Raw genomic sequence first — 12677 nt, 5'->3', positions numbered from 1 at the left:
CATTTATAATTCTCAGACCTTAAATATCACAGTGGACATGTTTCAAATTTTCAAGCAATACTAAAGAACTAAAGAATACACAATGAAACTGACTTTTCTGTTTTTTTCCTTTCCTTTTGTCTTTTTTTTTTTTCCATTCAGAGAGCTTGGACTCAGAGCCTGGCCACTATCCTTGCACTTTCTTAAGGCTGGTGCTCTATTACTTGAGCCTCAGCACCAGTTCTGGCTTTTCTATGTATGTGGTTCTGAAGAATCCAGCCCAGAGCATCATGCATGCTAGGCAAGCACTCTTAGAAGTAGGCCACACTCCCCGCCCATTTTTTCATTTTCTTAAAGACAGGATTTTACTATGTAGTTCAGGCTGAACTTAAACTGGGCCTTGTGCCTCAGCCTCTCAAATGCTGGGATTGAGACAATGCCTTAGCAGATGGTGATTTTTAAAGGGAGCAAAGATAAAACTACTTTGAGAACCACTGTCCTAAATCCCTGCAGCTGGACAGTAGAGCAGGGTGGATAAAGATTTGTTCAGTCCAAACACTAGGAATTCTTTACGAATGCTAAATAACATGTGTAGTATATTAAATTCTTTCATCAAGAAAGCTTAGAATTTGTTGCACATACAGCATTTCCTAATGACCTTAACCATCAATGCATTTATTACCAAACAGAGATACTTGAAAAGTAAACACAGCATTTCAAACTTAGCAATCTTTCAAAGCAAAAAGAGCTCTTTCATAACCACTTTTCATCCATAACAAAGGCAACAGAACTGGAACAGGGAAGACTATTGTTTTGTTTACAAAATAAGAGGAGTCAGTCATAATAAAAGGCCAGATTATTTCAATTTGTGAGTCATCTCTTCATATCACCACTGGCCTCCATAATTTCTGAGTCACTGGAGTAGCAGAGTAAAAGATTAAGAACACACTGGAAATTTCTTTAACCTGTTGGCAGCAGTCACCACGTAGAAATGTTTCTTGAGATAAGAAGAGAAAAAGAAAAGATATATTTTAATTTCTTTTCCTGAGCTTTAATTAATTAATTAATTAATTTCCCTGAGCTTCTTTTGCTCAAGGCTAGCACTCTACCACTTGAGCCGTGTGCCACTACTGACTTTTTCTGTGTACGTGGTAATGAGATATTGAACCCAGGGCTTCATGCATGCTAGGCAAGCACTCTACACTAAGCCACATTCCTAACTGAAAAGAAGTGTTTTACTTTTTCTTTTTAGTCAGCCCTTGGGCCCAAACTCAAGGCCTGGCCACTGGCCTTGAGTTTCCTCAAGGCTAGCACTCTAACACTTGAGACACAGTATCATTCCCGGCTTTTTTTGTGTTTGTGGTACCAAGGAATTGAATCCTGGGCTTCATGCATGCTAGGCAAGCACTGTACCAGGAGGCCACTCCTTGCCTGTGGACTGAGTGGGGGTTTTCTGTTTTTTTAAAAAACAAAAACAAAAAAAAACAAATGCTTTGGGTGGTTATCTACCGAGTTGTTTAAAACTGATAAAGTAAATAACATGTATCTGAAATAATTATAGTACAGTAGTCACATAGCCTGAAAGGAAGGACACATTTGAAATAAATATAAGACAATAAGTTACCTTGCTCTTTTTTTTTTTTTTTTTTTTTTGCCAGTCCTGGGCTTGAGCTCAGGGCCTGAGCACTGTCCTTGGACTTTCTCAAGGCTGGAGCTCTACCACTTGAGCCTTGGCACCACTTCCAACTTTTTTCTATGTATGTGGTTCCGAGGAATTGAACCCAGGTCTTCCTGCATGCTAGGCAAGCACTCTGTCACTAGGCCAAACTCCCGGCCCTACCTTGCTCTTTTTACATGAAAAATTAAGCAACCCACAATAGTGTTTCTCAAATTGGGATTTACAACCTACAAAAGGATCATGAAATTATATCAAGTGCTTTTCTTTTTATATAAAATGACATTAAATGGCACAGGGGATAGAATACATCATGCTCTATTAGAATTAGTGTGAAATTTTTGCCTTCTATATGTCTATAGGTGTGTATTTGTAATTTGTACTTGTATGCTGGGTTTTGTTTTGGGAACTGAAGGAATGGCCCACCTCCAAGGCCCTGTTGTTTTTTGCTTTATAGTGAGCATCTAAGTCAATACTAAAATGTTGGAAAGCCATTTTCCCAAATGACCATTGCTATTAAGAGAGGTATTAAGGCCAAAGTACTAAAGAGTTTTGTGGTAAACACACTTTTCTTTTTTTGCCAGTCCTGGGGCTTAAACTAGGGACTGGGCACTGACCTTGAGCTTTCTCAGGCTAGCGCTCTACCACTTGAGCCTCAGCACCAGTTCTGGCTTTTTCTGTATATGTGGTTCTGACTAATCAAACCCATGGTTTCATGCATGCTAGGAAAGGAAAGGACTTCAGCAGTAGGCCACACTTCCAGCCCCTGTTATAAACACTTAGCATTTAGGCCTCTTGCTTCCTAGGAAGGTGCACTACTGTTAAACATTGCCCCTAGTTTACCAATAAATCTTATGTGCCCACATGAACAAATACAAACAAATGGGCTAGAAGCTATTGGGCAGCTGCTTCTCTGTTGCATATGCAATGTGTTGGAGTAAGGACAAAACCAGCAAAAGAAGAGTAAGCTTTTAAAGCTTAGTGAGTCTTTCCCATTTCCAATGTCTGAAATGTGGAAGAATCAGGCCTTGAGTAACAAGCATCTAGGTAGGCGCCGAAGGACACTCACCATCATTGAGACCATATGCTCAATTTCATTCTGTTGATGCAGTGCCCAGAACTCGGAACTAAACAGCACTTTTGTGACAGTGTGTGACATCTTGTGATCAAGCTGACAGCTTTTGACTTGACAAAGAAAGACTTTTACCCCCAAATGAGCCTTGTGTTTAGTGACAAAAGTGTAAGTAAAACCTTAGCTCCAATTCTGTCTTTGCTGAAAGAAAAACAAAATACCTTCCATTTTCTCTGGGCCATGTATTTCTGCAACAATAGTTGGGATTTGAGACGAACTTTGAATTTTGAGGCTTTGGCAGTCAAATTATTCAACCACTCATGTTTCAGGCATTGAGTAGCACTCATTCTGCAGCTGTGAATGAAATCAAACAGCAGTTGAAACTTTTAATTGAGTTTGCTTTTTCTAGCTATCCAACACCATTCCATTGGGTAGGAAACATGAGTCAGTGGAACAGATTGGTCATTAAGATTCATGCTACACAACAAAAAGGAGAACTTGTCTAAACTTCCTGTCCTTAGCAAAATATTTTCTGACCTATACTGAAGCAGGGCAGTAAAAATTCCAGCTCTCCTTGAGGATTGCTTTTTTAATTGTTTATTGGCTTGAACTCAGGGACAGAGAGCTGTCCCTTAGCATTAAAAAATAATATATCTACATATATATATATATATATATATATATATATATATATATATATAAATTGTCATGGGGCTTGAACTCAGGGTCTGGGCATTATCCTGAGCTTTTTTTGCTCAAGGCTAGTGTTATGCCACCTGGAGCCACAGCTCTACCTCCTGTCTATTGGTGGTTAATTGGAGATAAGACTCTCAAGGACTTTCCTGCACGGGCAAGCTTTGAATCATGATCCTCAGATCTCAGCCTCTGGAGTAGCTAGCTAGGATTACAGCTGTGAGCCACCAGCTCCCAGCTTCACTCCTTAGTCTTTTCACTCCAGGCTAGCACTCTACCACTTGAGCCACAGTGCTACTCTCAGCTTTTTGGTGTTTAATTGAAAATAAGAATCTCACAGACTTTATTTCTTTTTTGTTTGTTTGTTTGTTTGCCAGTCCTGGGCTTGAACTCAGGGCCTGAGCACTGTCCTTGGACTTTCTCAAGGCTAGAGCTCTACCATTTGAGCCTCAGCACCACTTTGGGCTTTTTTTCCCCCTATGTATATGGTACCAAGGAATCAAACCTGGGGTTTCGTGCATGCTAGGCAAGCACTCTACCACTAGGCCAAACTCCCGGCCTACTTCTTTCTTTTTTTTTAACTTACTATATTATTTTTAGTGGGGTTAAAGTTATATTCATGAAGTAGTGAGTACATTACTTCTTGTACATTGTTTCCCTTTTCCATGATCTCAAAGACTTTCTCGTCCAGGCTGACCTACAACCTTTATCCTCAGCTTTCAGCCCCTGAGTGTCTAGGATTTCAGATATGAGTTACCAGCACCCAGCTTTACTTGACTATTTTACTCTAAGTTTGTGCTCTACATATGAACCACACTTCTACTTCTGCCTTTTTGCTGGTTAATAGGAAAGAATAATCTCTTGGATTTGTTTGCCCCAACTGGCTTCAAACTGTGATCCTCAGGTGTCTGTCTCCTGAGTAGCTAGAATTAAAAGTGTGAGCAACCAGTGTCCCTCCTAAGATTGCTCTTAAGTAGCAAAAGAGCCAGGTGAGGTGTCCCACACCTATAATCCTAGCTATTCAGGAGGCTGATATCTGAAGGTGGAAGTTCAAAGCCAGCCCAGGCACAAAACTCTGAGAAACTCTTGAGTTCAGTTCAAGCCCCATAACTGACCCCCCCTCCCTCAAAAGGAACAAAAGGTAAGAGGGGGAAATAGGGGAGAACAATGGAAGGGATGACACTGACCATGTTGCAGTGTATTGATAACCTGACTTACAGAATTGTAACCTCCTTGTACAACTACTTTAATAATAATAATTTGTGAAGGCAAGGAAGCACAGAAATGGAGAGACAAGGGGTGAACAAATATGGCTGTGGTACTCCCTAGACATTATTTTGAAAATTAACTATACAACTTGTGGATGGGAAAAGGAAGTAAAAACAATTGGAAACAAGTCTGTGGTTGGGGGCTTATGCCTATAATCCTAGCTACCCAGGAGACTAAGTTCTGAGGATCACAGTTCAAAACCAGCCTGGGCACGAAAGTCTGTGAGACTCTTATCTCCAATTAACCATTAGAAAACTGGAAGTGGTGCTGTGGCTCAAATGGTAGAGCACTAGGTCTTGAGCTGAAGAGCTCAGGGACAACGCCCAGGCCGAATTCAAGCTCCATGATCCACAAAAAAAAAAAAAAAAGGAAGGAAGGAAGAAAACAATGAAATATATCTTTAAACTCATACTTCGGGAGATTTATCCAGGATGATTAACACCTTTGGTTATTTAAAGTTACTATTTCATCTGAGTATCAACAACTTCAAGGGCTCAATCTATGATTTAAATACAGCTAATGACTTCTGAAGCAGTTCTTGTTACAAGACATCCAATGACATCGTATAACTCTACTTTTCACCAAAATGCATCTAATAAGTAATTACTTGGAAATAGGACCCATTTGTAAATATGGTCCTTTCTAAAATTCTGACTGGACTATATGTTCATAGTTGTTTTTAAATTGATTTCCCTTGTTCCTTTCTCTGACCCTTTCTTGTTCCAAACACGTTTCAAAGTAAGAAATACTGAAGGAATAAAGGATCTTTAGTTTCAACAGGCCAGTCCAATAACCAGCTCACCAACCCATTAGAACAACTCATGAGTGACAAACAATAAAGATACCTTTTCTCCTTGACCAGCAACCGGGAAACAAAGTCCTTGGCCTCCTCTGACAACCCTTCAAAGGTGTCAACATCAAAATCCCAGCTGCAGTTCACAATGAAGTTCATGGTCTCTGTGTCCGTTTCCCCTAGAAATGGGGACAAACCACTGAGCCTACAGAGAAGAGGAAGGACCATCAATACTCAGAAGCCATTTTTGTCAATTCTTCCACAGATTGAAGAGGAAACACAAGGCTCAGGCCTATCTAATCAGAACTGTGATGGTTCAAAAGAGAAGCAGTGGGAACCAACAACTACATCCAGAAATCAAATGCTTATTTATTTATGATTCAATTTTAAAGTATTTTTTACTGATTATCTCAGAGACAACTAAAACCAACAGTTACCAAAGGGAAATGGGTTTTACTGTCTGACCATAGGGTCGGGCTTCCAATCTGGTATAATGAAGTTAGGGTAGTCATTATACAATAAAAATAAGACAAGAGGGCCAGGAGTTTTACCTAGACGTAAGAGTGCTTGCCTAGCATATATGGAGACCTGGGTTCGATTCCTTGGTACCACATACATAGAAAAAGCCAGAAGTGGTGCTGTGGCTCAAGTGGTAAAGCTCTAGCCTTGAGAAAGCCCAAGGGCTGTACTCAGGCCCTGAGTTCAAGCCCCAGGACTGGCAAAAAAGAAAATAGTCAAGGCAAGTTCAAAGTCAGAAAGAGAAGAAAATCAGGGCTTGGTGCTAGTGGCTAAGGACCATTATCCTAGCTACTCAAGAGGTGAGATCTGAAGACTAAAGCCAGGCAGGGAGACAAAAAAGCCTTGCAACTCTTATCTCCAACTAACCACCATGAAAAACAAAACAAAAAAAAGGTGTGGCTCAAGTGGCTCAGACCACCCTATGCTCAAGCTCAAGCATCAGCCTAGGAAAAAAAAAAGCAAGAAATAGTGCAAGGCCCTGAGTTCAATCTCTAATACTTCCATACATGAAGGTAACAGGAAGCTAGGATAAGAAGTGACAAGTTACATGCTGTGGGGGGTGTCTGGCTCACCCATCCCCTCACCGTAACCTTTTGGTATGATCTGTTTGTACCCAACTACCTGAATTTCTTTTCTGGACAGTTTTCTCTATGATTAAAATTCTGCTTTACACACCCAAAGTACCTAGAAATTAATTTCACCCCTGCAACACACACACACCTGCATATGAAAGTTACTTAATAATAGCCAGGCAGGTGGCTCATGCCTATAATCCTAACTACTCCAGAGGCTGAGATCTGAGGATCAAGGTTCAAAGGCAGCTCAGGCACCAAAGGACCTGAGACTCTTATCTCCAATTAACCACTAGAAAATGGGAAGTGGGGCTTGGCTCAAGGGTAGGGTGGTAGCCTAGAGCTGAGGAGCTCAGGGATAGTGCCCAGGCTGAATTCAAGCCCCATGCCACCACCCCCCCCCCCCGCACCGCACAAAGTTACTTAATAAGAGTTGGAGTCAGGTGCCAGTAGTTCATGCCTATAATCCTAGCTACTTAAGAGGCTGAGACCTGAGGATTGCAGTTCAAAGTCAACCCTGGCAGGAAAGTCAATTAGACTCCTACCTCCACTAAAATACAAAAAAAAAGCCAGAAGTGGGCTGTGGTTTCAAGTGGTAGAGAGCTAGTCTTGAGCACAAAAAGTTCAGGGATAGCATCTTAGGCCCAGAGTTCAAGCTCCAAGACTGGAAAGAAAGAAAGAAAGAAAGAAAGAAAGAAAGAAAGAAAGAAAGAAAGAAAGAAAGAAAGAAAGAAAGAAAGAAAGAAAGAAAGAAAGAAAGAAAGGAAGAGAGGGGCCGGGAGTTTGGCCTAGTGGTTAAAGTGCTTGCCTAGCATGCAGAGGACCCGGGTTCAATTCCTCGGTACCACATACATAGAAAAAAGCCGGAAGTGGTGCTGAGGCTCAAGTGGTAGAGTTCTAGCCTTGAGAAAGTCCAAGGCCAGTGCTCAGGCCCTGAGCTCAAGCCCAGGACTGGCAAAAAAAAAAAAAAAAAAAAAGGAAGAGAGAAAGAGAGAAAGAGAGAAAGAGAGAGAGAGAGAGGAAGAAACTGGCAAAAAAAAAAGGAAGCGAGAAAGAGAGAAAGAGAGAGAGGAAGAAGAAGAAGAGGAGGAGGAGGAGGAGGAGGAAGAAAAGAGGGAGGGAAGGAGAGAGAGAGAGAGAGAGAGAGAGAGAGAGAGAGAGAGAGAGAGAGAGAGAGAGAGAGAGACAAGGAGGGAGGGAGGAAGGAAGGAAGGAAGGAAGGGGAAAAAAGGAGTGGGAATATTGAGTTTTTTACCCTCATAAAAAAAAAGTCTGAGGGAGCATTTCACAGTGAAATCCAGAGTCCCCAGTGGACATACACTCTAGATGTTCCCTGGTGCTCCTTACTTCTGGATAATTAATATCTTTGTTAATCTACAATATTTCATATACAATTATCAATAATTTTAAAAAAACCAGTGGCTCAGCCTGTGAGTTAGCTATAGCTCCTAAAACCTAAAAAGAGATTCACCATGAAACAAAGCATTCAGAGCTTTACTCTAAGGAACAGCATCATATAAACTCAACATTAGTCTATTGGAAGTGATAGTTTAGAAGTAGGATCCCTTTGTAAATATGATAGGTAGGTGACTCAGTAACATACCCATAGCTGAAAGCCTCTCCTTCACATCTCTGTACACTGCTCCTCTACTAGTGTCCCTGGGAGATACGTTTCAGTTTCTGCTGCTTCTGCAGCTGCCAAAGTAAGATGGAGAGCCCCAGCCCACCTTAGTACCAAGTGCCTGGGGACTCACAGCATATAGGTGATGACGCCCACACTCCACATGTCTGTGGGGAAAGAGACAAACTCATAGTTGACGACTTCTGGGGCCAGGAACTCAGGAGTGCCAAAGTTCACCTTCAACTTTTCCCGAGGTTTGTACCTGGGGTAGAGGGAATGGAGAGAACCATGTGGAAGCAAGACCTGGACAAGATGGGAATGTGGGAAGACAGGCAATAGCGCTCAGACCTATAATCCTAGCTACTTAGGAGACTGAGATCTGAACATTACAACTCAAAGCCAGACCAGGCAAGAAAGTGTGTGAGGCATTTATCTTCAATTAACCTAAAAAGCTGAAGTGGCGCCATGGCTGAAGTGCTAGAGTGGCAGCCTTGAGCAAAAAAAGCTAAGGGAGAGTACCTAGGCTCTGAGTTCAAGACCCAAAACACAGCACACACACACACACACACACACACACACACACACACACACACACAAATAAAAAATAAAAAAAACTCTGGGGGAAACTGGGAAAAAGCAAAGGAAGGGGTGACATTGTCAAAAAAAAAAAAAAAGAAATGTACTTATGAAATGGTAACCTTTCTGTACAACACCTTAAGAGTAACAATAATAATTCAGGAGGTGGAGACCTGAGGATCCTAACTGAAAGCCTAGTTCAACGGCTGTGAGACTCTTATGTCCAATCGACTACTCAGAAAAAGCAGGAAATGGTGCTGTGGCTCAAGTAGTAGAGTGCTAGCCTTGAGCAAAAGAAGCTCAAGGTCTGTGCCCAAGCTGTGAGTTCAAGTCCCAGGACAAGCAAAAAGAAAAAAAAAATCTGGATGTGGGCTTGGTGGGAGGGAAGAGTCCCCTACCTTTCTTGTCAGACATGCCTGGTCCACTAATTATGTGTTATCTCCTGGGGAATAATCAAACCTGTAAGCCCCAAATTTCAGGCGTTCCTAGTTAGAATGAAAACCACACTTTTCCACACATGCATAACTGAAGAGGACAGCACACTAACATCTCTCCCGTGTGCGTGTGTGTGTGTGTGTGTGTGTGTGTGTGTGTATTCTGGGACCTAAACTCACACTCTGCCTTAACTTTTTCAGGGTTGTTACTCTACCACTTGAGCCACACCTCCATGTCTATCTTTTTGCTGGTTAATTGGAAATTAGAATCTCATAGACTTTTCTGACTGTGCTAGCTTTAAAGTAAGATCTTCAGGGCCGGGAGTTTGGCCTAGTGGTTAAAGTGCTTGCCTAGCATGCACGAAGACCCTGATTCGACTCCTTGGTGCCACATACATACAAAAAAGCCAGAAGTGGTGCTGAGGCTCAAGTGGTAGAGCTCTAGCCTTGAGAAGGTCCAAGGACAGCGCTCAGGTCCTGAGCTCAAGCCCAGGACTGGCAAAAAAAAAATAAAAAATAAAGTAAGATCTTCAGTTCTCAATCTCCTGACTAGCTAAGATTACAGGTGTGTTTCACTAATGCCCGAGCTTTTTTTCTTTTAATAGATTTTGTTAGTTGGTTGTTTTTTGTTTTTGTTTGTTTTTCCAGTTCTGGGACTTGAACATGGCTTGGGCACTGTCCCTGAGCTTTTTGCTCAAGGCTAGCACTCTACCACTAGAGCCACTGCATCACTTCCAGCTTTTTCTGTTTGTGGTACTGGGGCTTCATGCATGCTAGGCAAGCATTCTACCACTAAGCCACATTCCAAGACCTAGGTTTTATTAATTCATTTCAAGGTAGAGGCAGTATGAAAATTTGAATTCAAGGCCTCTTGCTTCCTACGAAGGTACTCTACTGCTGAACATTGTCTCCAGCTTACCAATAAATTTTATGTGCCCACATGAACAAATATAAACAAGTGGGGTAGAAGCTATTGGAAGCCGCTGCTCTGTTGCATGTACAATGTGCTGGAGTAATGACAAAGCCAGCAAAAGAGGAAAAGATGCTTATCATCACTGATCATTAAAGAACTGGTTTAAAACCCCTGCTGTGGCCAGTGCCAGTGGGTCACACCTGTCCTAACTACTCAAAGGCTAAAATACACAGGATCAAGGTTAAAGACTGGCTAAAAGAGAAAAATTTGTTAGATTACATCTCTAAATTAACTAGCAAAAGGCCAGTTTGGAGGTATGGTCAGTGGTTGAGTGCCATCTGAGCAAGCTTGAGGCCTTGAGTTCAAACCCCAGTACCTCTAAAAACAAAAACAAAAACCAAACCCACAATCTGATAAGACTTGATACCTACATAGTCAATTGCATTTTTTTCTGTCTTTGGACTCTTTTTAATGCCACTCCTGGGGCTTGAACTCAGGGTTGGGCATTATTCATGAGCTTTTTTTGCTCAAGGCTAGTATTGTACCACTTGAGTTACATCTCCACCTCTGGCTTTTTTGGTAGTTAACTGGATATAAGGATCTCATGAACTTTCTTTCCCTAGCTGGCTTTGAAACAGATATCAGCCTCCTACACAAACAGGATTATAGGAGTGAGCCACCAGGACTTAGCAGCATTTGCTTCCCCACTCCCCACCAGTCTTGGGGCTTGATTTCAGGGCTTGGGAACTGTCATTTAGCTTTTCTGATCAAGGCTGGTGCTCTACACATGAGCCACAATTCCACTTCTCACTCTTTGCTAGTTAAGAGTCTCACAGACTTCTCCTACCTAGGCTTGTTTCAAACTGTGTTCCTCAGATCTCAGTCTTCTCAGTAGCTAGCATATAAGGCATCAACAACAAGCACCCAGCCTCAAATTACTTTTTGCTTTGAATTCCTAGTATACCACTGTAAGGACTCATGTGGTGATTGGTCATCTGGCATTTGTGACTATAATGCACATTTCAGTATATACATTCTCAGTGAAGCCAACATTGACCTATGGGGGAGGGAAACAAGCATGGAGAATAAAAAATTACTTAGCTATTATGATGGTTTATAGCTCTCCAAAGGACAATGTTACATGTGCACAGACAATACATCGGTGGCATTAAATTTCATGCAGTAGGGAGACTAAGAGGCTAGGAGGAAAAAAACAAAAAAGGTGTCCAATGCAGGTAACAACGGTGAAAACACTGCAAAACACTGCTTGGGTATATAAGATATGCAGGTGTGTAGGATTAAACTCAACTTTAAAAGACACTATTTGGGGAAAATATGAAACAAGTTCCTTATATTGTGGATTGAATATGATTTTTAAGCATCTGGGTTGGGAGAAAATAGAGGCCACTGTGTGTGGGAAGCCGATGAACTTCCTTTTGCTTTATGTCAACAGCATGTGGGGCAATGAAGATGCAACTCTTACTCTGATACTGGGAATTTGCCACTTCAACCAGGGGAGGAATTATTCAGGAGCAGCCATTGTGATGTGGGATGCTATGTGAATGCATATGCAGGAAACCAGGAACTAGGCTCATGCCAGCAGCTCTGCCTCCATGGAGTACTATCTCCAACTTGTACATGAAGTGGAGAACATCCTAAGGCTCATAACAAAGACTACTTCTTTGGGGGAAACAGACATAAAGTGACAGAAAAAGTGGGTGTGGCAGCTCACACCTGTGGTCCAGTTCCAAGCCAGCCTCAACTACATATAAAGAACACACAAAAAAGAAAAAGAAAAGCCTTTAGGACTAATTGAGAACTCAGTAGGAAGACCTACCCAGAAAATGTGTGGTTTCCAGAGGGGAAAAAAATTCATTCTTGGAGGGAACAAAGTTCTAAAGAAAGTCACAACTGTAGTATTATTGTGAAACAATTCTAGTTATTATCATTACAGCCTGAAGCATGAATTGTGGATACTTGAAGGTTTTGAGGATAGGAGGCATCCCCCTTATTCCAAGAAACCTAGGCTGAACTTGTCCCAGTGGTAGTATGGTCGTCTGGCATGCACAAAGCCCTGGGTTCAACTCCCCAGAACTATATACACAAAAAAGCCGGAAATGGCGCTGTGGCTCAAGTGGCAGAGTGCTAGCCTTGAGCAAAAAGTTTCCAAGGACAGTACCCAGGCCCTGAGTTCAAACCCCAGGACTAGTCAAAAAAAGAAAGAAAGAAACCTGCAACATCCATTTGGTGAGAACCAGGTGTGTCTGGCATGGCCAAATCCCTGCAGAGGCTCAGGATTCATCACACAAATGACTGAACAGGACTGTGCAGGAAAACCAACTGCCCTAGGCTGAATGTCTTTTTGTTGTTGTTGTTAGTCATTGGGTTTGAACCCTGGGCCTGGGCACTGTCCCTGTGCTCTTCAGCTCAAGGCTAGCATTCTACCACTTGAGCCACAGCATCACTTCTGGTTTTCTGATGGTTATTTGGAGATGACTCTAATGGACTTTAGTGCCTGGACTGGCTTTGAAACACAAACCTCAGATCTCAGCCTCCTGCGT

The 12677-nt window shown here is 41.9% G+C and overlaps 1 protein-coding gene across 1 annotated transcript in view; it reads right to left on the bottom strand.

Annotated features, from left to right (window-relative positions):
• Mylk3 (myosin light chain kinase 3) overlaps positions 1-12677 on the bottom strand; it is a 31811-nt gene continuing 19134 nt past the window's right edge. The window contains exons 10-13 of the mRNA XM_090357692.1: positions 8327-8455; positions 5534-5686; positions 2948-3080; positions 1-976 (exon numbers count right to left, since the gene is read on the bottom strand). Coding sequence (XP_090213818.1) covers positions 917-976; positions 2948-3080; positions 5534-5686; positions 8327-8455 — 475 coding nt within the window. The 3' untranslated portion in view covers positions 1-916. The remainder of the gene's footprint in view (positions 977-2947; positions 3081-5533; positions 5687-8326; positions 8456-12677) is intronic.

The sequence above is a fragment of the Megascapheus bottae genome, chromosome 24, assembly GCF_031878675.1.
Source record: "Megascapheus bottae isolate mThoBot1 chromosome 24, mThoBot2.hap1, whole genome shotgun sequence".
In the NCBI taxonomy this organism is placed as follows: Eukaryota; Metazoa; Chordata; class Mammalia; order Rodentia; family Geomyidae; genus Megascapheus; species Megascapheus bottae.
Note: the sequence above shows the minus strand (reverse complement) of the source record. Positions and strands in the feature narration are given on the sequence as shown.